The sequence below is a fragment of the Molothrus aeneus genome, chromosome 1, assembly GCF_037042795.1.
Source record: "Molothrus aeneus isolate 106 chromosome 1, BPBGC_Maene_1.0, whole genome shotgun sequence".
Classification (NCBI taxonomy): Eukaryota; Metazoa; Chordata; class Aves; order Passeriformes; family Icteridae; genus Molothrus; species Molothrus aeneus.
Window position 1 is genome coordinate 141,753,098 of NC_089646.1, and position 25,541 is coordinate 141,778,638.

General features: G+C 45.4%; 1 protein-coding gene across 1 annotated transcript; it reads right to left on the minus strand.

The window, feature by feature from the left end:
- Positions 1-656: 656 nt before the first annotated feature.
- On the minus strand, positions 657-24,736 carry FBXO32 (F-box protein 32). Its single transcript, XM_066566125.1, has 9 exons — positions 24,466-24,736; positions 21,338-21,450; positions 19,576-19,625; positions 18,813-18,905; positions 11,870-11,963; positions 10,865-11,049; positions 7,731-7,913; positions 6,390-6,533; positions 657-5,712 (listed from the first exon to the last, which is right to left on the minus strand). The coding sequence occupies exons 1-9, from the start codon at positions 24,579-24,581 to the stop codon at positions 5,623-5,625; spliced, it is 1,068 nt and encodes a 355-aa protein (XP_066422222.1). The 5' UTR covers positions 24,582-24,736; the 3' UTR covers positions 657-5,622.
- Between the last annotated feature and the right edge of the window lie 805 nt (positions 24,737-25,541).

A 25,541-nucleotide genomic window follows, 5' to 3' on the forward strand; every position in this document is an offset into this window, starting at 1 on the left:
CACTCAAACATACCTTATATGACAGTGCAAATGACACTGAAAACAAAACATCTGCATTTTGTGCTTATTTCCATAGCTGGCCGAGCTTTCATGACACAAGTAATCCTGTTTTATCATAACTTCTGTTCCAACCAGAGGCACATTTCATTTGCCTTCTCAACTGCTTTTCCCCAATTCATTAGGAGTCACTTCAGTGGGCTCCTACTCACATTCCCTCTGAGCAAGAGCCTGGGCCAGGCTGTTTGCAGTCCTGACACTAACAAGATGCAATCATTCCCCACACCCCAAAAAAGATTTAAAAATAATCACTCAAGTGATATGACTGGAAAAACCCTAGTACTTTATAAGCCATAAGGTGGAGCTGAAGGTCTCAGATCAGTGTGAGCACTGCTGATCTCTTTTGGGGCAGGAATCTCTCCTGCGCTGTGGGCACAGAATCATGAGCACAAGGCTCCCTGGGAGCACGGGTTCTGTTGGATGCCAAGGCTCATTTCCCTTTGAGACAGGATGAAGCAATAGCTCTATCTGGGATCTTCTACTGTGACAACGAGCCAAGTTCTGGATGTTCCTGCAGAACAGTCTTTGCTTACAGTCATCAGGAGCTCAAGGCTGATAAGGTCACCACCTTGGAAGCAATGAGACAACCAACTCTGTGGTTCACATTGTTTGAACATTTATTGCAATTCAGTGTCAAAAATGTCTTACAAAAATACTGTCTGCACAGAACAGCTATAAAAATCAGTTGAACATGCAAGGAAAGAGGAAAAAAGTGTGCAAATTTATAATGGAAGGATTTTAACCACACAATAATATTAAACAGAAGTCTAATATAAGGGATGCCTTTCACTTCATATCATCTCTAGTTAAAACTTCAAGGAAAAATAAAACAGAACACACGCTCTCTTCCATATATAAGTATTTATAATTACTGTAGATTAGTTCCTAAAGATGAGCATATTTTCTATTTCAAATTAAAATGCTCTCTTGGTAGCTGACATGTTAGCATTCTGTGCAGCACAGGATGGCTAAAGAAAGGCAAATTCCACCCTCAGTTGCCCTCCCAGGAGGAGAACCACAACACTTGGTCAATAGAGAGGGAATTTCTCTGGTGTCAAGAGTATCTATATACTTCAGACTGCATGTATCAAGGACAAGATGGATTTGTTCTCCTGCAAAGCTGATTTGCTACTAACAAAATCACTGGAGGAAGACACTGGATAGAAATTAGGTGCTGGTAAAGACTCAGAGCCAGCAGCCACAGACTGACAGCTGTGTGGAAGGGCTGACCACAGCTTCAGAGCCTGGAACCAGCATCACCACAACCAAAGAGCTGAGAAAGCAGCACAAGCAGAACACCAGAGTCCCAACTCTTGAAGGAGGGAGTGAGTCTGTACCAGCCTGATCAGCCATCAGCTCCACAGGGCCTGTGCTTGTGCAAACAGGCCAGCTACAAGAGGGACATTTTAATTTAAAGCTATGTCTTTCTGGCAAGGTGCTGATCTACAGAGAAGATGTGCAACACATTTGTAAGGACAACCGCAGAGAACAACGCTGCTTTGCTGTACCAAGCAGGAGATCAGTGTGAAAAGCACATCTGGTTTGTTTGCTACACAATAGGATTTGAAATGCTCCTGCTCTAAATGAAATTCTAGCAACTAAGGGCCAAGGAATTTTCTGGGCAAGAAAAGCTGGTTTAGTACCTGTGTATGTTCTAAAAGGTGACAACTTCCCAAAAGTAATTGAAGTCAAACAGAAATGGGAATACAAACAGTTTAAACCTGGGGCAAAGAAAAACAATATAAAATATATTCCCATATACAGAAAGTGGCAGGGTGCAATTAAATGTTTACATACAAAGCAATGTCTTCAGAGCAATACGCATTTTCCTAATCACTTTACATAATTAAGGATCTAGCAACTCCCACAGTTAAAAAAAAAGAAACCCAAAAAACTTAAGAGGAGGTACACACGCTTTATGATCAAACTTCAGCATACCATAGTTAGTGTAAATGGCTTAAGGTATGTACAGCTGAAATCGTGCCTCTTGAAATGGCCACCACATCAAAAACTGGCCTCTTCTGGAAAGCTGAAACAGAGATCTCCAGGATCTCTCCCTTCCTAAGCCTCCTTCCCTTGCATGGATCTATTTTTCCTCTTCAGAGCACCATGTTCTATGCTTTTGCACTAGTTAATACATCCTCTAAAGACAATGAGATTTCCCTGGAGATGTTGGCAAGAGAAAACCCCAAAGAGAGGAAAAGCTCTCCTTTTCTAGTATAAGAACTGATGCATATCTAATGGAAATGCATCAACTAACTGGAAAGTGAAATGCCATTTGAAAAGAACATCCCATTTCCAAAATACAAGCAAAAGTCTGTTTTTCCCTTCACCACAGCTTTGCCACAATTGTCTTAAAATGAAGGAGTCCTTTTTGCCTGAGAGCAGCCTTAAACCATCCCACCTGGAAGCCCCTGACATCACTGTCAGTTCTGTAACCCTGCCACCCTCAGCCAGGCAGATGCCTTTGCACCCCTAAAATACTGATGGCTTTGTAAATGAGTAAGGTATTTGGATGCAACAGCATTTTGCTTTAAATACAAACCAAGAGTCTTGAATTCACTGCAACATCTCCTTGTACCAGCCACTCAAGAAACAATGGGTCCCCAAAGTGAGCAAGGCCATCTTTGACAATTGCTGCAGCAGGAGGGTAATGACTGAGGCAGTAACTGAATAAGGCTTATTCTGTTTCTTTTTGTTTAGTCTGTTTTGTTCTGTACAGTAGTTGCTTGGTTTGCTGCTAGTTTGGACACTGACAGCAATATCCCAAGACCTCACACAAGCAACAGACAAGTGTCCATGTATAACAAATCATCTTCAGCACTTTGACCCTTACAGTGCTAAGAAATAAGTGAAATAAGTTTTAAAAATAGGAGCCTCAGTTGCACATTAAATCTGTTGTCAGTATGACCCATGGTCTCTAGGTAGAGGAGGCCAGTGAAGGGTTGATAGAGGCAATGGCTGGAGCCAAGACCTTCCCAAATCACAGCTCAATGTTGAGAATTCCCATCTTCTTACACAAGGAATGCAGTAGGCCAGATTCAAATCTGAGCTTAAAATGCACTCAGTGTCACAATCTCCCAGAGGGTAAGTGCTAAGCACAGATGCAGAGTAGGCAGAATGCTGCAGCCTTTCATACCAAAATACTGTTGCCTTCCCATCACAACAGGCTGGCTCACCACGGGTGGCAGAGGCAAAACTACAAAACAAACCAACCCCAAGTCAGAGCTGGAAACAAAAGATGCCAAAGGGACAGGTCTTCTCACTGCTGGAAAAAGGAGCTATAGGACTCTCCAAATTCAGTGGCAATGCTTCACTCACTTCACTTGCAAGTTTCACTCCTTAATGTCCTCACTCACTGAAGCCAGATTTCAGCCTTGTCTACCCGCTGCCATCAACGCAGGAAGGAAAACAGAAACTGGCCTCCTTTACTCACAAACATCCCCCCCCAAACAAGCACAAGTGTTTTTCCAAGGTAGCAGTTTTTAAATCACTTTCAGTTGACATGGGTATGATCAGGAGGCTTATACTTTCCACCAGCAGTCAAACTGATGAATGGGGCATCAACACCAAGATAAAGCTTGTTATCCTGCATGTGTTTTCCCCTCCTCTCTGGAGAGTGACAAGCTCTGGGCTAAGGGTGGTGCAGGCTCACAGAACTCTCTGGAAGAGCAAAAACTCGGGATTTGCTGTTAGGTGGCTGGAGAAGGGCAGTTCTTGACAGCATTTTCCACGTTTTCTTCCCCTCTTCCCACTGCTCCATCTAGAGGCAGCTTTTTTCCCTTTTCACATCTCTTCCAAGAATATGCAAAGTGACTTAGTTTGCAAAAATGCAAATACTGTCATTTTAAAATACAAACAGCTGCAGAAAAGTGTTCAAAGTCAGTTATAAAAATGTAAAAAAAGGAACAGCATATTTAACAATAATTAACTCAAGTAGTTCTTCCTGAATTGTCCTGAGTACTCCTTCTCCTCAAAATTTTTGTACAAAGTCACACACAACCCACTAAATATTTACCCTTATGAGGTATCCTGCTTACATCATACACAGAGAAAGTGCTATACAGGAAATCTACTAGCAAACAGCAAAAACTTTCCACTGCAGGTTTTCAGACTGCTAGGAATGAGCTGGATTCTTCAAGCTCCACTGTGGAGAAAAGTGAAGCATTGCATGCAAAAGAGGAGACAGTGAACCAGATCACAACCATGGTGAAGTGGCCACTTACTCTGTAGGACTGAAAATTTAGCTCTGGGTTAGGGTCAGAAGATCCCACAAAGCAGCTCAGCACTGGAAGCAGAAGGGACCAGGGTCCTTGGGTCTTTACCCCTGGCATGGACAAAGAACCAAAGATATCAGTATTGTTGGAAATCCCTTGCTTACCCAAGCCCTGACTGCTAAATACCAATCACTCCCTAAACTCCAGGGCTCTGAAACAAAACATTTGCTGCCAGTCTTCCAGTGAATAAAAACCGCATCATTTAATGAGATTCAGTGGCCCAGTTCCCCCTATATTTTACCAGCTCCAAGATGACTGAATTCACTTGACAGCAGTGGGAATACAGAGCAGTGTATATCTTGGAAAACATGGGCTCGAAAAAACAGATTCTAACCTCACTTAGGATTTTAACTAGTGCAATTAACCTAATGAAGCAGATAAGAATTTACCTTGTGAGATTAAATCCAGTCCTTTGTTTCCCTATCATAGAACTTCCTCCCTTAGAGATAATGCTCATCCTTTTGTCTTCTCTTGTCACATTTGCATGGTCTTTCATGAAACCAACAAATCAAAAGAGGATGGAGTAAATTCTTAGGTATTCGTATGGTGCCTATTGTCTAGGCATTCAAGCACTGAGTAGAGCAAGAAAACTAATGTAAAGAGGTAAGCATTAATACAGGAAAAGATGCTTACTATCACAAACATTTCCCTTTAAATCATTGTACAAAATACAAAAGTTCACATTGTACACTGGAGTTTTGTTTGAAAGGTACTCAATCTGTTGGAGGTAGAAAGTGGTATGTTGCGATTCTGTCCTGCAAGTAGGCTAGATTTCTATCCTAAGTATTTTAGAATGTGTCCTTTTAAAAACACAAAAGTATTATTAAACTTGTCACAGGGATATTTTTCATAAATATTTCTAAAATGTCATACTTATAAATATGTATGCTAAATAAAACCAGATGGAGGAACAGTTCAACAGTCCTAGCCTCATATTGCTTTCTCTCTATTAGAAACAAACCAAAAGAGTTCTCAAATGGATGCGGGGCAAATTCATTTTTAACTTCTAAAAACAAAGAATGAAGGTCTTTTTGCCCTGTATCTTGTACTCTGATGATAAAAAAGGGACTCTGTACAACATGCTGTATTTATACACCATTCCTATGGAAGTCTGTATTCCTTAAGTGCTGCTTGTCAGTGAGCAACTTCACCTTTCTTCTCCGAGATCCTCTTGTTCCTTGACTCAGGAGCTTCAAGCAAACATGAATATTTACACTATTTACAAATGGAGTGTCCAAGCTCTGTGACAGTGTCCTGTAGGAATTGCATAGGCTGCGCTGACCCAAGTTCAGAACCTGAACAAGTTGATAAACTCTTGTGGTGAAAGAGAGGTGGAGCAAGTCTCTGGGTTGTTGGCTGTGCAGGGGTGATCAGTACCCTGGGAAAGAGAAAACAATTCTATTTAGAGAGGCTGCAGAAAGGCTGCCAAAGCATCAGCCAACTTAGCACTGCCCCTCTGCCAGACATCCCACGTGCAAATAGGTAGAGCAGAGCCCAGAATAGTAGACAGCTCAGAACTGGAATTAATATCTTAGGGGCAAGTCATCAAAAAAAGCAGCAGCAGGGATCCAATTAATTCTGTTCCCCTCTTCTGAGGGAAGAGAGGCTAGAGCCTACCATCAGCTACTGGAGTTTAACTCCAGAGACATGCCTTGCATATCACCACAGTGGTCAGCAGATTTTTGTCCCGAGCTGTTTTGCAGCCATCAGCTTTCATTCCAGCTAATCCTGTTGCCAAGACCTCCATTTGCATATAATGGGTAGAGGAAGCTGCTGGCAGTGCTAAAATGATTTCTTGCAGGCAGCCCTAAAACATTCCCCCGATTTTCCAACCCTCTGGCCCCAATGGACACTACTCATGTTCACGACAAAGCTGGGATCTCTGAAGCACAGAGAAGCAAGGGTCTCAATAGCTGAGGGAGAATTAAGATCAGGGATTCACTAGGCTATGCAGGCAAATGAACTGCAACACCCTAAGCCAGCTGCACTCAGAGGAAGCACTGGATGCCCCGTGGCTCCTGCCCCAATCAAGTCTGTCCCACCAGCACCTCATACCTTCCAGGAAAGGATGTGGCAGTGTCTGCACAGTTGCAGTGTGTCACCATACTGCTCCTTCCGTGGGTAACACCTTATGAGCTTGAAGTACATCTTTTTCCAATCCAGCTGTCCTTTGTCAGATAAGATCAGACGTTTGCGAATCTTAAAGAACAGATGCACCCAATTATAGCAGGTCAAAAAACTGATTTGTTCTGTTCAGCTCATGATGTTCTCTCCCTCACATGTCAACCCTGCCAGCCCCATAACAGTTGCCTTGCAACACTGAGAAAGCTCTTACATTGAAGACTCCCAGCTTCTTTGAGCTAAGAAGCTCTTACTTTCTACTTATAGCTGAAAAAGCTATAAGCATTTTCCTGATGGCAAAGCCTCACTCAGTACCATTGTGAGGGTCTGTTCTGCCTTCATCAACCTCACCATAGAAAGCCTGAAACCCTGGGAGCTCTTTCATGCTACTCTGACCACTGTTTCTGGCAAGCAGCACAGCAAATAGAGTTGCATTTAATAATTGTAAAAGTTGGGGTATTTTTGTCTAAGAGACAGTAATTTATCATATTAGCTTGGGAGATGATTTCTCTTTCTCACCCATTTCTCTTTTAGGGTTCATTAGTTGCGGAGACCGGATTTGAATTTACTTAATAGAAGAAATAACTCCTCCAGAGTCACTTCCCAAGTCAGATGCAGAGTAAATAAAGCCAGGTCAGCAGAGAAATCTGGCACATGGTTCCTGAAGTGCAGAGGTCTAGTATAAACATCCCAGACATTCACCCATAAACAGAGAGTGATTTTTGTTTGTTTGCTTTTAAGTTTAGATGATCCCAGATGATTCCCAGCCTGCCAGAGATGTTTACACAGGTACAGTGGGAAGCAGCAGGGCTGTTTTCTACATATCATCCCATCACTCACAGAACAGCTCAGAGGGGATTTCTTGCTCTAAAGGGCAAGGGAGTGTAGCTCATAGACCACATCCACAAAGACTCTCTGCAAGGGTGTCAGTCCCTGGGACATCAGGGTGATTGCTGGAGCTTGCCTGCACGTTTTCCCCGCACACGTGGGGCAAGGAGCAACTGCAAGTCATGCAGTTGTTCCCACCTGGATTAGGATTGAAATTCAGTGTATGATTAATTCCTCAAGATCCTATTTCAGGAATCATTGCTGAGGCATGTAAAACCCTCTATATAAATCATCTTCACAGCCATTTCCATGCCAGCTTATATTATCAGCTTGCTGCACAGTCCTCAGATCCAAGAGACAGCCAAGTAAGAGAACAGGCAGGGCAGACACTCTTTCTGGGGAGGGGGTACACCAAAAACTGAAGGTATTTTGCACCTCTCCTCATACCTGTCTGTCTGTGAAGTGGTATTGGCACAGTTTCTTCCACAGCAGCCTGTCCTCACTGAGCACTTGGAGGTCAGGAGCCACCTGGCCCAGGCTGACCAGGTCCCTCCCATCGCTCAGCCGCTGCATGATGTTCAGTTGTAAACACAACGGCAGGTCCGTGAGAGTGGTTCCTTTAAAGGCAGGCTGCAAGAGACACACAGAACTGAGCTCCCAGGAAGCTGGAAACCTAAGAAATCCTAGCTTGCAGCATAGCTACTGCTTTTTTAAAACTTCTTCACACAGAGAACAAAGCAGCAGTTCCCTCTTCTACATAAAGGAGACATTTTACATGGAAATATTGGACCTTCTGCCCCATAACTGTTTGAGATAACCTCAAGGAAGAGGACATGTATCTGTAGTACAATAATTAGGAGAGTTGCAATCCAAGCCTCCTTCTCTCCTTTTTGTCCACCCTACATCCATACTTGTGAGACTCTGCTCCCTGAAGTATCACCATCAGCTTTCAGTACAGCAGGACATTGGCTGTATTGTGGTATCAGCTATTGTCCACCCAGGTCTTTCCATCACCAGGCAGATGGGGATTACTTCTCAAGTTCAGCTCTGGTTACACTGCTGGGAATCCCATGCTCTTCTGACATGTTTTAGCTTATATCATCACAGAGTCTTGCTGCAACCACAGCAGTGGCTGGTGAGTACTCACAGCATCGGTTCCCAGGTCACTGCTGGCAGGGTTAGCTTTTCCTCTAGGAACATTTGAAGGACCTGCCCCTTTCCCACAGCTCTGGTTTTCCAGGCTGTTCAGCCTCACAAAAGCAGATCCTAGCCTAAAGAGACAAAAGGCACCCCCATCCACCTTTGCTTAGCCTCCACAGGGTCCAGGATTATTTTGCAAGTCCACCTGGGGTACAGCTCCAGGGCAAATTGACCACAGGAGATCTGCATGTTCTGCAGTCAGGGGAAATCCAAGCTATACACAGGAGCAAGGCATCAGCAAGGACCACAACCTGGGCACCAGCTGCAGCTTCAAAACCAGCCCCAGCCTTATTAAGGCAAACAGCAGCTTCTAGGATTGGGCTCCAACAAAGAAACAATGTTAGACAGATGTGCCAAGTTCATCCTGCACAGAGCTGTTGCTATTTTAAGTTGCAGAGTCACAGCACCCACCTCATCTTTGACAGAGCTATTAACTGTTTCAAACAAGCAGCACACAGCCCACCAGCAGCAGGGAAACACTGCATGAGGCTGCTTTTAATCATGTGGTCCCATCCCCAGCCATCCCACGGCATGGGAGACTCCAAGGAACAATAAGTATGTCTGCACAGCAGCAGCTCCTGCCTTCCCTCAGTGCCGGCCTGCCCAGAGCAGCGACACTGCCTGGACCTGCAAGGACCTGAGCTCCTCAACCAAAACATCCATTTCTGCATCATCACCTGCCAGGCAGACCTGACACAATCACTCCAGGAGGAGTCAAATGTCCCTACAGTGTCTGGAGGACATTCCTTTCCATGACAGCCTGGCACATTTTTTGAGGGAGGACGAACGCACTGGATCCCTGGATCATGTCCCACTGCCCTTCCTTGCCAGGCTGTATTTTGCATTCTTCTGAACTATGACTGCACATAAGCTTTGCTAGGGCACAACAGGCAAGAGTAAGCTCATAGACTCTTGGGTCAAGAAAAAAATCCCAAACAAAGCTCACACTTGTATATCTTCTTCTGGGAAAAAAAAACCAAAACAATTTGTGTGACTCAAGCAAATCCTTACAGGTTTTCTGGATCAGGCCAAAAGCTTATCTGCTACTAGATTTCCCTCAGTACTCTTTTCCAGAACTTTTCAAGCATTACTTTTTTTTTTTTTTTGCAAAAAGAACACAGACCAGAACAGATCAGTAAGTTGTCATTTTCTGGGCAGAAGTTTGTCTTTTTTTTTGAAGCAGCTATAGCACATACAACATTTTTCAAGGTCGGTTTTACATTTTCTGGGTTTTTTAAAAAATTAAGGTCTTGGGTGTTGCAAGACATTTCCCCTTTCAGAAACACCACAAGTTCACTGCACCATAAGTAACTGGCTACACAGAGCTCAGCTTCTTCCTTTCTCTGAATTCACCTGGTTTTGTTCCAGCTTGAACTGAAGTTATCCTCAGTGGTATGAATTTTTTTTTTGCATGCTCAACATGTATTTTCTTTACTTTAGAAAAAATGTCTGCAAACCTACACAAGTACATATAAAAGGCAGTTCCTTTCACAAGCAATATTCTGATCATTTTTGCCTGAATAGGCAGAGTTCTTCAAGATTACAAGGAGAACACCAACCCATATCAGCATGGGGGGAAAGCTTCAGCATTTCAGTGGAGTAAGTATCCATTTGAGTCAGAAAATGTATATATAGTCCTGGGCAACTTATTGTTTGTATCCCTGCCTGAGCAGAGGGGTTTGACCAGATGACTTCCAGAGGTCTAGTCCAACATCAAAGCTGCTGTGATTGTGTGACATGAAACAAGTTCAGATTTGATTCCCATGTAAAGCCAGTCTAGAAATTTATCATCTAACACATCGTTCCCATCCCCACAGATGCTGTTGGAAAAACAGATGTTGTAAAAGCAGGACTCATCCAGCTGGAACAGGTAACTCCAGACTACTGGAAGAATCATTGGTATTTTCAGCCAGGAAGCATGAAGTTATGCAGCTATTTGAAAATTTGCATTTAATTTATAGATTAAACAAATCTAAAAACCTCAGCTGTCTGGTAAACAAGTTTTGAAGGCAAATGCTCAATTTGAGAAAGCCTAAGTTGACTTTTCACACTGAGGCCTGGCCTCTGAGGACTGAAGAGGGGGAGATCATTTTTTGTCCAGCTCTGTTCACACAGCACTTCACAGCCATTATGGACTCAAGCCAAAGTCTGTGACCAGTAACCTCAAGCATGATCCTGGGTTATGTACATTGAGTTTGAATTAAGGGAGTCAAGTAATGCTAGGAAAGCATCCAGTTATTTTGGCAACTCCAGGTCCTTCCAAGTCTGTGCTTTTACTGGGAGTAGAGTGGGAAGCAGTCACCCAAATGAGAGCCGTTGACAATAAAAACAAAGGTTTCATGATGGAGAAAATATTTTTAGCTTTCAGGATTTGTGCTTACCCTGGTGATCTGAATGTTGTTCAGTTGCTGCTGCCAGTGAAGAATGCTCTCCATCCTGTGCACCCACATGTTGATGTTTCCAACCAGGACAGACTTGCCGACGCGTTGAACTAATGTGCACAGGGATGTGTAGAGGGTCTGCAGTAATTCCCTTATTAGCCTGATGTTCTGCTGATCTTCAAGGACTTTGGAAGAACAGGAAATGTTAAAAATAGGAATTGTCAAAATCCTTCTCTGAATCTACATGTTTCTCAGGCAAGTTATTTGCTGTAATTTCACAGGCCAAGAGAGCCAGCCTGTGCTTTTCTTTTTAGAGGAAAGCACTTAAACATTAGCCAGTCACAGCAGGTTAGACAGCAGATGGAAAGAGAGCCTCCCAGGATAAGCAGATGAGATCTGCTGCACTTCCCTTTCCAGCCTCTGGCAACCAGCCAGTTTTCCCCTCTGATACTGTGCAAGAAGTTATCTATGTGCACCTTTTCCCCATCTAATGCACATTTCTCATTATGTATAATAACAGGCTGCTGTCCTTTCCCAGGCTTTAGGGACAGCTAAACATCCACAAAGGAAGTACCACATCTCAACCACAATTCATTCCCCTGAACAGGTGAAGACACCCCTCCAGAGCAGTGGGAGCAGTAGGTACAGCACAATGCCAGCAAGGCAGCAGCAGGGACTGCAGATATGCCTGGCCAAGGGCATGAGCTGCCAGATCTTCTGCAGTCAGAAATAGGACTCAGTAGGATGCAGAAGGGGTGGCAGTGAGCAAAGCTGGGAAAGGAGGAGTCACCTCTCAGATACCTACCAGACTACAGAAATTCCTTCCCATTCCTTCCCCTCCCACCAAGTCCTTCACTGAGGGAAAAGAAAGCAGAACTGCACTACAGAAATAAACAGTGGAGCCCCTCTTCACCCATTTAGCATTGCCTGACTGTTGTTAAGGATGTGGTTCACTAAAGTACATCAGATTAAATCAGACTCCCCCTCACCATTTCCGTTTCTTACCTTTCTGAACCACTTTTTCCAAAATGTTCATGTAGTTTTTCTGGGCAATGCCACTCAGTGACGTCAGCTGAGACTTTGCTATCAGCTCCAACAGCTGTGGATAAAAATAGAAGTTGCAAGCCTTAGAGCACAGAGATACCTTTCTAATCTTGACTCCTAGTCACATGACACAGCAAAACAGTCCAGAGACTTGTTTGCTGCTTGAAAATAAAAAGGAGACAGAACAACAGAGCAAAGTAACACAAAAAGGGAAGGAGAGCAGAGGCCAAATAATTAAACTCACATCAAAAGAGGTAGGGGGAAAAAAAGGCATTTTAATTATCTTTACTGTGGGGGGAGAGGGAATTTGATTTCATGGTTCAGAGATGCAGAGAAACCACAGTGGTGCTTGGACTGGCAGCCACTATTCACACCAAGGGAACAGCCTCGGCCAGCGTCACCATCCCACACCAGGGCACAAACAAGCAGTGTCATAAGGGAGCACGAGCAAATGCCTGTGTGCATGGGGACATTATTGACAGACCATTAATGAGAATCAGACTCCACAATTTACGTCACCTCCTGGGTTGCATGGGTTTTGTCAGTGCTGTTGCCACAACAGAAAGGTTAAGTACTGTAGAAAGAACAAAAATCCTGCCCACAACAAACCCCTTCCCTCCCAAAGTTTCCTTCCCTGTTTAGCTCTAACAACTACAGTAACAAACCACCTTTCCCTGTCTGCCCTGTTTACTTGTTAATCTCCCCTAATGAAAATCTTGCTTTTACTTTCAATTAGAATTTACTTCCCATCATTGACCTCCTGACTCTTGAGCAAGCTGAGCATTGAATTTGGGCTGCAGTTGTTAACGGAAGCATTTCCCATAGGGAAGGACACACTCTCTCTTCCCCATCTCTGTGCCACAAGAACAGCTGGGGAAATTTCCTATGGAACACGCTCTGCAGAACATGCGGCCTGTGATCTTACAAGCCTTTCTCCCTTCCCCCAACATTATATAAATGCACAGCCTGCCCACGTGTCAGTCCATTTGTTTTGGATGTACATAGACTTCTGTTTTAATTTAGAAAGGAAAGGAAAAACCTTTTATGCTACAAATCAATCAACACATTGCCACATGACCAGCTTATTAATCCTTTATCATCTGCAGCTCCAGTATCCCGTTGCTGGCACCACAGAGAGTCCAGAGAAGGTGCAACTACTTGTGTCAAGTAACTAAGATGGCTTTTGACTAGACTTGATAAGTCATGAGCTGAACTGTTTGCCCTGCTAGAAGAATGACAGAAATGCATCCAAAAAGTCACCGGCAGTTTGCCATGAAGCAGGAGCTGAGGGAGAGGTATTACTGCAGCCTGCTCTGCTCATCTGGGGCACTGGCATGTGACTGCCACTTAGGAGCAGTGAAGTTGCCTCAGTGACCAATCTCTTCTTCTGTTTAATATCCAGGCCAACACCACCATCAGATGGCTTTGAGTTTACATTCTATTAATATCTTGCACCTCACATGACCAAAAAAAACCCCAAGATGAAAAAAGACCTGCACTAAGTCCTGTCAAGGGAAGGCTGCTTGTTTTCTTGGCTTGTTTGGAGGAAATGAGAGATGCAGGAGAGTTGGGTAATATTTGGTGCACAAGCATCAGTGGATTTTCTGGCTGTATCAGCTAAATGAGACCACAATAACTAAATACAAGGCAGCTTGCAAGATGTTTGAAAAGTTAATAAAAGGTCTTATTTTTTGAAATATGGATGAATAAGTGGGAAAAAACCCCAATCAATGTCCCACAGTAGTCTGTAATACTCTGTTATCCTAAACTGTTTAGCCTTCAGACCTTTGATTATAGTGATGAATTTGCCAGACTCCATCTGTACACTGGCCACACATGCACCCAGATCAGCTTGTCTGTGCACAAACAACTGCTGTCTCCAGATTGCACTGTTCTGGAGCTGGCAGAGAGACAGTTTCCTCCAGGCTGGGAGTTAGCAATATTGTGCCCCTTACCAAAAACACCAAAATGCATGCAGCAATAAGAATCATGTAATGTAATAGCAGAGGAGTTGGACACCAGGGCCATTCTTTTAGAACAATGAGGATAAAAATCTCAGTTCCTTGAGGAACACTAAATTGGTACAAAATTAATTTAGCTAAAGGAACAGATTCAAATTTGCCCTGTCTGTGTTTACCAAGGTTCAATTTATGTTCCATGAACTAGCTCAGATATCATGTGTCACCTTCCCTTCTCCTACAGCAATAAACACAGGATGAAATTCCATATGAAAACTATGTTGTGAATACTTCTAGGGCTACTCCACTCCCCAGGAAGCACTGACTGAAGCAACTAGCTAGTCCTCCAAATCAAAAGTTATTTTATTCTTCTGTGCTCATATAATACACAGAAACCAGGTAAGCAGTACAGTTCATCTGTGCCCCACATGCTCCAGTGCATTGGGGATCTTTTAGTGTTGGCACAGTCTCCAAGTATGACCTCAGTTAATGGATTGCCAAATTGGGGTCTACAGCAGTATAAAAAAATAAATTAAATTGCCACTTGCATAATAACAACTAAAGCAGACAGATGAATTCAGATTAATGCTGAGTAGGGTAAAAAGACCAGAGAGAGAACTGCAAGCCTGTGTTATGATGTGGCTGCATTAAGTCCAGCCCACGCTCAACTGAGAGGGACAGATGGTAGGAGAGAGTGCACAGGGAAAGGTTAAGAGCAATTTTAAAAGGTCTGCTTTTCAAATACACTAAGTAATTGCATTCCAGCCAGTTTTAACTGGAGCTGGGAAGTCTGCAACACCTCTGGCATTAGATCCAAATTCACTCTTCCAGCTCCTCAATTTGAGAAAGCTGACCTGGTAGCTCCACAAAAAAAATCCTTCCCTATTTTATTTGCTATTAGAAGTTTGCCAGAGCTGTAGGGAAAAGGCAAGAGATGCAGTAGGCTATCCCAGAGCCTACCCAGCATGGTAGTAACCTGCTCACTTCCCCTGAGTGCAGTAGAGCTCCTGCTCAAACCCACCAGCCATCCATCTGGAGCTGCAGCACAAAAAAAGTCTCTCAGCTTCAGCAGCAGAGCAGATCCTTCTCCTCCCATAAGCACAAGATAAAAAAAAGCAAACAGAACAGTGCCATGTGGCAGGGGACTAGGGCTCCTGCTTCAGGGCCATGAAAACGCCGCTGTGCACCCATGACTACTGTGTGCAGCATTGCTTAGACCTGCTACAGCCAGATGGCACTTTGGCCACAGTCTTGGTTCAACCCAGGGGTGTGCAGGCAATCCACACCCCAAATAACCACTGCTAGGGCTCACAGCACAAAGAGCCAAAAAATCCTGCTGTGCTGAGCAGGACAGTACAACCTTGACTCAAAAAAAGGCTTTGTAGTGATTAAAAGTCTCACAAGTCTCAAACTACTGAAGTGTAAATTCCCCACTGAATACCTCAAGCCAGCCATATGAAAGCTGGACTGCACCTTGTGGGGATCCATAAGTTCCTGATGGTTGGGGATGCAACTCCTCACATCTGGACTGCTTCAAAAAAATAAAAAATTCCTCCTCTAGCCCCATCTTGCTCTCACAGTCCTTCACTTTTGGTGGCTGAAATGTCACATTGGCTGTCAGCTGACAGGTGGAGCCAGGGCAAGGCGAGTTACAATGATTTACAGTACAGGTGCTGACAGATCTCCATGAGACAACATCCAGCTGCTATTCTTTCAGGACAGCATAAATCCAGGACTCCTGGAGCTAACTTCTATTAAAACTTAAGAAGCAAATTTAAGAGACTATTTTAGAAGGCTGCACACAACCTAGATAGTGTTATTTTACAAGAGTTGTCCCCAGGCTGCTTAACATGACCTAAGCTTTTATGACCAGAAACAGCACCTTCCCTTGGGACTACACAACCATCATATGAGAAATCCCTTTCTGAAGAAGCACGCTGCTAAACCTGTCTTTGAACATAGTGTTCCTGAAGGAAAACCAACTCCTGGGCTGCAGGCACCTTTGTCTCTGCTCCCACTAATTATGCCTACAGAATGCTTCCAGTCTTTTCATTAAATCTCTTAAGACCAGAGAAACCAGGGCTGCTTCAGACCAAAAACAGTTTGGGTCCTTTGGGTCAATCACATACTTCCTTATAAGCCCTGAAAAGGGAACACTGACTGTTCTCTAACATGTAAGCAGATGCACTAATTTGAAGGATTAGCAAGGACCAAGTCACAACACCAGTACCTATAACTTGGCACTTCCAGAGCTGCACCAGCAGATCATCAAGATAAGAATGATGTTAGAAAAAAATTTTTTCTGCTTCACTTACATAGACTTACTGGCTCCAGCTGATGGTATTTGCCCATGAAAAATACCTGCCAAGTTTCTTGCAGCTCATACCTCCACCCCACTTGAAGGAGGTGCCCATTTCACCTGTGCACCATTAGAAACTCCAAGAACTTAGTTTGGGTGTATCTAAAGTAGAAACTCCTGTGACAAGAAAGCAAGCACTGAAGACACTTAAGGACTGTTCAACTTAAGTTTGGAGAAATTCAGAAAGGTGAGCTCATGTTAAGCCTGAGAGCCCATTTTGCTACCAGCAAGTGATGCAGCCTATGTCTCTATAGGGCAAGCTTGGGTGTAGCCAGCAGAACCTCAAACCTGCAGCTGTTTTTCTCCTTTCTTCCCCTACAGACATTGTCATATTCTTTTCCAGCCTCCAATTCCAAACGCCCCTCCTTGAAAAGCATTTGCTTGATGAATTAAGTAGCATGACATTAGTATCAGGTACCCTGAGCAAGGAGTGGAACTAGAGAGAACAAGGAGAGGGAAGGAAGGGAAAATTTTTTTCTGCCAATATTCAAGGCATTTTCCATGTGACAGATTGCCCATCCATGTGCTTTAAGAGGCCTGTGACTTGCAAAGGACCATAAACATGATCCACATCTAGGCAGAGCTTTTCATGAGTAAATCTGGCATTTAAGGCATTTTATGAGCTACTATCCACTGGAGACTTGGCTGATACAAGCCTTTCATTTTAAGAAGTCAATTTTACAGTTTGATCCATGGTACCAGGTTTAATATCTTCTTTAAACTGCCAAACCACAAGTCAACCTCAATTAGAAACCTTCATACTTCTCAGTAGTACTATATCTGCAAAACTACTGGGGGAAAGCTACTCTTAAAAGCTCAGAAGAGAGGTAATTTGTAGAAACAAGGACACATGTCAGCTTCCATAGCTTTCAAAACTGTTGTTTTTGATAAAAGCATCCCAAATGTGCTGTGTATGAAGTCCTCATGAGAAAAAGAGAGAAGGTGGCCCTCACCAGACTGCACTGACTTAACTGAAATTTAAATTTGCTCTTCAAAAAATTTAGTGGGACTTCTGCTCCACCTTTGCAGTCCCATATGAGACATCTATCACATTGGGCCAAGCAGCAGAAGCCCATCATGTGGCACAGCATGACCTGAGGTCATGCTTAGCAGAGGTCTTTGGAGTTCTTCACTGTCCTAACATAGTCTGCCAAAGGGATATCTGCAGCACTAAACAAGTTTTATTTTACATTCCTTCTTTATATTTGACTAAAGGGTTATGGCCTTGGCATGAACTGTTCCTTCTCCAGTAATCCCCCTGAAGATGACACGGCTGTGTGTGTGTATATATATCTCTCCAATATCAGGAAACTCCAACTACCTCAGCACTGGTGATCACTTCTGCACAGGCAGGAAAACAAGTCGTCCCAAAATCAGCAGAGCTAGGAGAGCCTGAGTTTACATGACTTGGATCCTGCTTTGCCTCCCCCAGAGTCCCCATTCCCTGCCACCACTCCTGTTGTGGGACATCCAAGTGACTGCCCTTCCTATACAGCCAGAGGGTCATCATCCCTAATGCCTGTACCCTTCCCAGGGTGACAGAAGTTTCCACAGGTGACTTGTCACCTGGACAACCTAGGTGGACAAATCAAGGTGAGTCTGCTCAGGTAATTTCTTCCTTAGACACTTTTCATGACACTTGACTCAAAGGGAAAGCAATACCACTGCTGCTTGCTCCAGAACCTAACACCTGAGCAGCTGTTGCCTCACCAGTGATCAACTGCTCACAAGGCATGAAAAGGAGCTGTTCATAAACAGCCTCAAGTAAATAACTTTTTTTAAACCTTACTGAATTCCAAATCTTGCTAAGCATTCTGAAACTCAAGATCAATTTGCAGATCACATGCAGATAAACATACAAGCATCCACCAGCTCTCAGGACAGTAGGTCCCCCAACCACTACCACCTCCTTGGCCACACCAAGCCCTGACCTACTCTGCAAAGCCAGAGCATGGGAAACTTGAAGCTGATGACTCCTTTTTTAACTAATGTTGTCAGGACTAAACAAATGTTTCACCCACTGAAACCACTCCCAGTCACAAAGGATTAAGAGCAACTGTTAACCTTAACAGAGAAGATCAGTGCCACCAAGAGGTTCAGCCCATCCCCTCATTCCAAAAATGCTCAGCTCTCCTGAGTCTCTCCTGTATCACATCAATGGAGACAAGGCTCCACAGACCTCAGACTGGAGCTTCTGGAGCAAAGAGGTCTTCAGTGCCCTGTGGCATCTGCAGACAGCCCATGCTCTTTTTCAGAAGCTGAACTGAAAACTCAAGAATTAGAAGCCAAGCCTTTTGGGTTTCAAAAGTGAATGACACAATTGAAAAGTAGTAGGAATTCTAGGGTAAGGACAGCTCATCTTCGACATTATCACCACTTTACTTTCTTTCCATTTTAATAAACTAAAGACAAGATTTGGGCATCTATCCACACACACAACTTCCATTAATTACTTCATGCAGAAAAGCCTAACACACTTGCATGCTCAGACAGCTCTTCTTTGCCAGTGCTTCCCGTTACCCAACTGGTGCTCAGTTCAGAGCCTCCAGCACCATCACATCACAATAGACCCTGGGCTTGGACTCACCCTGACAACGTAGTTGAATCTCCTGGAGTCCAGGATAGCACTGGAGAAGTCAAGGCGGTTGAAGGCTTCTCCCAGGGTGCAGTAACCATGGCGCTGAGAAGAAAAAACACTCTGGGTCATGTTTTGGCAGACTTGAGTCCAGCCAGCACTAGGTAGACCTGACCCAGAGCAACTCAATTTAGCAAGCTGATGGGTACAAACCATGGGAGCAGCTCACAGCCAGAGGAGGCAGGCCTGGCTCCTGCTGAGCTGCACTTACTGACATCAAGAGTGGGCATGGCCCAGTGTAGATTATGGTAGTTTCCCAAGAGAGACCCATGCTCTGCTCATGACCCATGAATTTACGTGTGAGAATGAGACACACATTCCTGGGGTTCAATACACAGTGTGAGTTCAGAGCAGTCTCCTACAGCAGCTTCTCTCCATGAATGCAAGCGAGCCCTTGTGATAAATTCCAATGATTTTCCATGTTAGGACTGTACTGGGTGAAAGCCAAGAACAGTATTATGGCTTGGCCTGCAAATGGCTGGTTTTTTTTAAATGAGGGAAGCAAACAAGTCATATTTTAAACACATGTACAAAGCCTTGTACATCAAGCTCTGGATCCCTGATAGGGGCTTAAAATCATTACTGAAATTCCAGCCACAAGCCAGATCTTCCACTTATCTCTTAAGAGCTTCTGCTGATTTATATCAGCACAGGATCTTCCACTGCTTGTAAAAATCAGTAGAAAAGAGAACAAAGAACCTGTAGAGGCACTCACCTCTTTTGTGCTTCCCTTGTGAACATAGATCCACTTCTCCTGGTGGAAATCTGTTTGGACAAAGACATTTCACTCAGTTAATCTTCCACCTCAGAGAGCTGTATCCCTGTTCTGCTCATAACATCCACTATCTTTTACTATAAATTAAATTATTTTGTTTACACCACCACACTTGAAACCAAATCTAGCAACTTGCTGAGCTGCTTTGTTTCTATACAGCTTCATTTGAGACTGTAGCCCTAAGCCTCAGAAAAGGCTTCTGTTTCATTGACACAGCTCAAGACTTTAAATGTTTAATCTGCCAGCCACAGATATACCATAGCACCTCCTCTTTGGTCCCAGACAGTAAGTGTGGCTGACAGCCAGGTTTTGTTGTTATTGATTTTATTAACTATTTATTACCTTGGTTACAGGCTTGGGATTGTATGTCAAATTTGAAGTTGAGCAAAAATGTCACGAGACACCAGGCATGTAAGAGAGAGCTTTCAGCAGTGAGGTCAGGCTCAGAGGAGCATGCTTATGCTTGCAGCTAACTTGCTAAAAAAGAAAAAACTATGTGGGACCTAAATTTTCCTATTTCTAATTGCCCCTCCCTTCCCTCAGAATGGGAGTTGTCCCATCCATTCCCCAAAATAACTTCCCAATACCCAGCACACACTGCTAACTCTGTTTGCAGAAGAGCCTGTACTATAAGCAGTTATGCTGCTCAGTCCTTCTCCCACTCCATTTTCACATGGGCTTTTGACCCTACTTCTACCACACACTGGCAATTTAACTGCTAGTACAAAAAAAAAAAATCTCCTCTCCACCCTGCTAGACTCCTTTCCATAAAGAAAATATTGAACTCCTAAAGCAACCTGTAAATTAATCTGAAGCTATGGAATGTACTCCTGCCTGGTACTGTAAGTCCAAGGACAGACCCAGTCTCAGTTACAGGCATGCTGACCCTGCATCAAGCCCTTTTCAATGGTAGGTCACAGCAGAATCCAGCCAAAAACTGTCATGGTAACATTTGTTTGTTCTGAGAACTGAATACACTGAGGGGCCAACTTTTGGCAACAGTTTCCAAAATCCTGGGGGATGCACAATGAGTTAATAGCAGTGTGGGAATTGTAACTCATTTCCTCTGGCTATGTTTACATTTGTAGCCCTCACATGTAACTCCAGTACCTATCTTGCAGTCAGTCCAGCACAGGCCGTGCTGTCCCTGCAGGCTCCCGCGGGTGCTGCCCCAGGGCCCCATCTGAGACCCCGGCTGCTCGCTGTGCACACAGAAAGATTTCAAGCCTTCTATTGTTTTGAGTGAGCTGAAATCTTATTTCATTTTTCATGCACTCCGCACACAGAGATAGGATCAAAGCTTACATTCAGGCTTGTAGCCTCCAGTAATGTAGATTAGTGCTCAACATGCATATGGAAGGAAGAATAAATTTAGCCTGCTGTGCACAAGGAAGTCTACAGGGGGAAAATACTGGAACTGGTTCATTTGAATGTACCATAGGAAAAAATTACCCTCCTGACAAACAAATGACAAAAATCTGAACACAACAAGCACAACTCCTCAGAACAGGGATTACTAACAGGGGCATAAATCTTCACGTTAAACTGTATCCAAGTTCTCTACTTAGGTCAAACATGGGCGCAAAGCCCTTCAAGGCTCTAGAAGGCTCTTCATGCACTGCGCAAAAAACATAGATATAGAGCATTTTCCATTCTTCTGCAGCAACTTTTGTTTAAAAAGAAGTCCAAAAAGATGCCTTACATTGAGTCTTGGCTTTGTTATTCAGCAGATCTTTTTTTCTCTTCTTGGCAGCAACATCATAGTTTATGCTGTTGAAGAGATTCTCTTTGTTGTGATCATCTTTTTTACAAAAGCTGTGAATGACACAAAGCAAGGATTCTGTTTAGTTCTGCATTTTGTTGAACACTGTTTCCTGCATGGAGAAAAAAACAGATATGTTTTTATTGTGGCCTCCAAAGCTGCCTTCTTGCAGGCTGCCTCTGAGAAGTAGTCTGCACACAGTTTCAGCATCCAGTATTGGTATTTTTAAAGGAACCTCTGGTGCCTCAATTCTGGGCCAGCCAAGATACCCATGACAGGAGCAGGTAACAGATTACACAGTTCATGCTGGGACGCTGCTGAGCAATGTTCTTTTCCACTCTTTAACCTATTTCTATCCTTAAGTAACACCATATCCTCCCAGTGTAGGTAGCAGATTGCTCTGAGCCAGTCAGACTGCTACAGAAGGACATATTTAGACATCCCTGAAGACATATATATGTACTCAAAATATTTATTAACAAAAGAGTTCCCACAAAATACTATTTCAAACTTACAGGAAAAGCTTAGCTGAAGTTCAGACTCATCTGATGGTTTTCCAGACCCCACACAGTAGTGACTACACAAGTTAACAGCTAGGATCTCTTGTCCAAGACTGCCCATTGCCTGCTTCTGCTCGAGCTCTGCTGTAACTGTATTATTAGTGAAGGGAGCTATAACCCCTTATTTCCTTCAAGGGCAATGAAAGGCTAGCTGTAAAGAGGCTGTGCATCAACATCCCCACATACTGCACACCTGCAAATCAGCAGATCCAAGCCACAACTCGAAACTAAGAAGCCCCTGGGCAGCCATGGCACTGCTGCAGAGATCCCTGGGGTGGCAGGGGAGGGCAGCACCAGGGGCTCTCAGCAGAGGTCCAGCACAGCCTGCTGCCCAGGGCTACTGGGTGCCCCTCAGCTGCCAAGGAGAAGACAGGAGAACAAATCAGAGCCATCTCCACTGCTCTAGCAGCTCGCAAGGGATGAACCATGGCTGTGTGCAGACCTAAACTTGAAGAAGGACCCCAGGCACCTCACTGCACCTCTCAGTCACTGTGGCACAGACAGCCCCTGAGCTCTGACAGGTGCCAAAACATGCTGCTGCTGCTTCAGCCCTGGGCAAGCTTCCTCTGAGACAGCCACAAGGACCCTTACACAGCCAGGAAGCTTCCCGTACAGACCATGCGTTTACACTGCTTAATCTCAAACAAAACCCAAACACAAGCACCATACGAAACACACCTCTGACAGCTATTCAGCACAACCTCCTGCAAAGGAATGAAACCTGTGGGACAAGACTTCTTGTTTCCCCTGTTCACTGGCTGTCTGCATGGCCACACCACCAGCATATGCAAAAGTCAAGTGACCAAGTCAGAGTTTCAGCCCCAGGAGGGATCCAGGTCCCCCTGTGGCATGATCCAGCTGGATGTTCTGGTTTGGCACCTACACATGGGCCCAGAGGTAGAAGAAACCTCTCCCAGTTTCAGAACACCCTGACCCTTGGTTCCCCCTTCCTACTCTGTATCCCCCTTGCAGGGCATCCGAGCTCTGGGAAGGCACCACTGCCATGGGCTCCACCACAGCACGGCAGAAGGGGAAAAGCAGCAGCATTGAAGGTGAACAATATTCACAGAAACAACCATTTGGGGAACCAGACACTTCTGCCAACTGCAGCTTGCTCAGAACCACCTAAACCTGAGAGCAGAACATCTCAGCTGCTCATCCATGCTGCTTCCTGCTGTGGAGAGCAATACCTGAGAACAGAATTTGGCAGCAAGGAAGAAGTTGTTTTGGAATATCCAAGCTCATGTTTTATCATGGTTGCACAAAATCAATAGGGGGTCAGGTTAACACGCCCCATGCAGTGGCAGAATCTGAGCCCAAGATGGATCTGCTTTCAATCTCACATGTCAACAGCACACGCTTGCCTGTTGACTTCCTACTGAATGACTCTGTAATTTGAAACCACCATAACAGCAGCAGTGGACGAGCTCCAGCATAGGAGGAAGATTATTACCCTGTTTATGTACTGCCAGGTTTCCACACAATTCTTCACAGCATCTTGACAGGTTGAGTAGTTGGGCAGCTGGACCTGAGCAAGGACCTCAGCCCGGGGTCAATATGTCACCTCTTTGCTTTTAAATGAGAAAAGGGATGTATAAACCCAGACATTTTTCTACCTACTTACAAATTGCAAACCTAAACTTGATTTTTACTTACAGCTGACATGAAAGAGAGCAGGAGATACCTGCTACAAAAGCCTCCTTGCATGATAACATCTCAGGAGTGGCTCACAGCAAATGTCCTCTTACTTCAAGTCCCTTTGTCATGGACATTCCTGACCCTTCCCTAGCAGTGGGAAGGTGGCAGCAACCCCAACCCTGGCAGCACACAGCTGAGGACAAGATGGAGCTCTGTGAGAAAAGTTTGCTTTTGACAGGAGCGATCTTGCTGGAGCCCACGACACCCACGCTCTGCAAAGCTTCCTGCCCGCACCATCTTGGGGGTTTGTTGATGTTTTGCAGCCAGATTAGTCAAGCGGCACGTAAGGTACATTACTCATGGCCTGGGGAGGATTTATGGCTTCAGACACATCATCCTTCCGAGCCCGGGAAGCCCCAAGCAAGGTTGTTTTGGGGGGGAGGGGAGGGTGGGCAGCCACCCCCAGGGCCCCCAGGAGACGCCCGGCGATGCTCGCCAGGGCTCCCACAGCCCTGTGGCCGCGGGGCAGGTGAAGGTTTCATCTTCTCCTCGATTTTTCGCCACTCTCCACAGCCATAAGGACAGCCCGGCCGCCTGAGGAGGAACAGCCTCCATAGGGAAGTGGGGACCCCGCCGAGGGCTGAGGGACCCCCACTCGGAGCTTCCTATAGGCCCGGAGGGGCCGCCGAGCCCTTCGGCCGGCAGGGCCGGGGTCACCCAGACAACGATCCCGCTCCGCCGACACCGGGGCGGCCCCTGAGCCGGCCCGGGGCGAGGGGCCCCGTCCGCCCCCACAGCCCCCCCGCCCCGGCACCGCGCCCCCTGGCGGCACCGCCCGGCAGCGGGGCCGGACCGCGCCGCCGCCGCTACCTGCTGATGTCGCCCACGAAGCCGCCGCTCTTCTCGTCCAGGAAGCGCGTCCAGCCGTCGGCCGTCTTCACCCAGCTCTGCCCGGGGGAGCGCCAGTCCTGCCCCAGGAACGGCATGGCGACGGCACGGAGCGGGACCAACGCCGGGACTGGGAGCGGCGGCGGCGACTGGAGCGGTGCGTGGCAGACCTGGGCAGAGCTCGCTGCGGGGCAGAGCAGAACAGTACCCGGAGCGGTGTGGGGCAGACCGGTGCGGGGCGGATCAGAACCCGGAGCGGCGGCTGGAGCGATGCGGTGGCTGCGGGCGCGCTCCGCGCTATTTATGTGGCGGCGGCGGGCGCGTGTTGCCGGAAGCGCGGGCAGGCCCCACCCCCCCCGCACGTGGCCGTGTTTATCGGGGCAGGCCCCGCCCGCGGGGTGGGGGCGGGGCCAGCGGCGCTGCGCGTCCCCGGTTGAGCGCGTCCCCGGTTGAGCGCGTCCCCGGTTGAGCGCGTCCCCGGTTGAGCGCGTCCCCGGTTGAGCGCGTCCCCGGTTGAGCGCGTCCCCGGTTGAGCGCGTCCCCGAGCCCCGCGCGCGTGCGCGGCGCCTTCGCGCTGTCAGCGTTGCGTGGAAAGCGTCGAGTGCGAAATACAAACAAACGATAAAACCGTGTTTTATGTGTATCTGAATGCCATATATGGCTCCCATATTCGAGTTATTGGTGCAAAAGATATAAATATTTATGCAGGCATGTTTTCATAGGCTCATAAATATGCTTTAGGTATTTACGTCTTGTAATATTGCACCATATAATGGTATATATTAATGTAATATGTAATATAAGTATTGCAAAGTTATCTTTATAGAAGCACACGGAATCGAAATCCTGCTCTGCAAAGGGGGTTAAGCCAGGCAGATCCATGTCACTGGAAATACCGTCATCCTTTTAATGAGGATCACTCGGCAGCTCTGCAGCACAGTTGGGTTCGATCTACAGGAGCAGATAAAGAGAGACAGAAATGCTAGGGAAGACAGACACAGAATTTCTTCTGTCTCTTTTAAAAGACATCAATTTAGAACCTTGTGAAAACAAACAGA

Excerpts from the sequence above, each read along its gene's own strand:
- FBXO32 (XM_066566125.1), bottom strand. The coding sequence starts at position 24,581 with ATGCCGTTCCTGGGGCAGGACTGGCGCTCCCCCGGGCAGAGCTGGGTG. Across the intron at positions 6,534-7,730 it reads ACCACTTCACAGACAGACAG|ATTCGCAAACGTCTGATCTT; the intron begins GTATGAGGAGAG and ends CTGTTCTTTAAG. Across the intron at positions 5,713-6,389 it reads GCCACATCCTTTCCTGGAAG|GGTACTGATCACCCCTGCAC; the intron begins GTATGAGGTGCT and ends TCTCTTTCCCAG.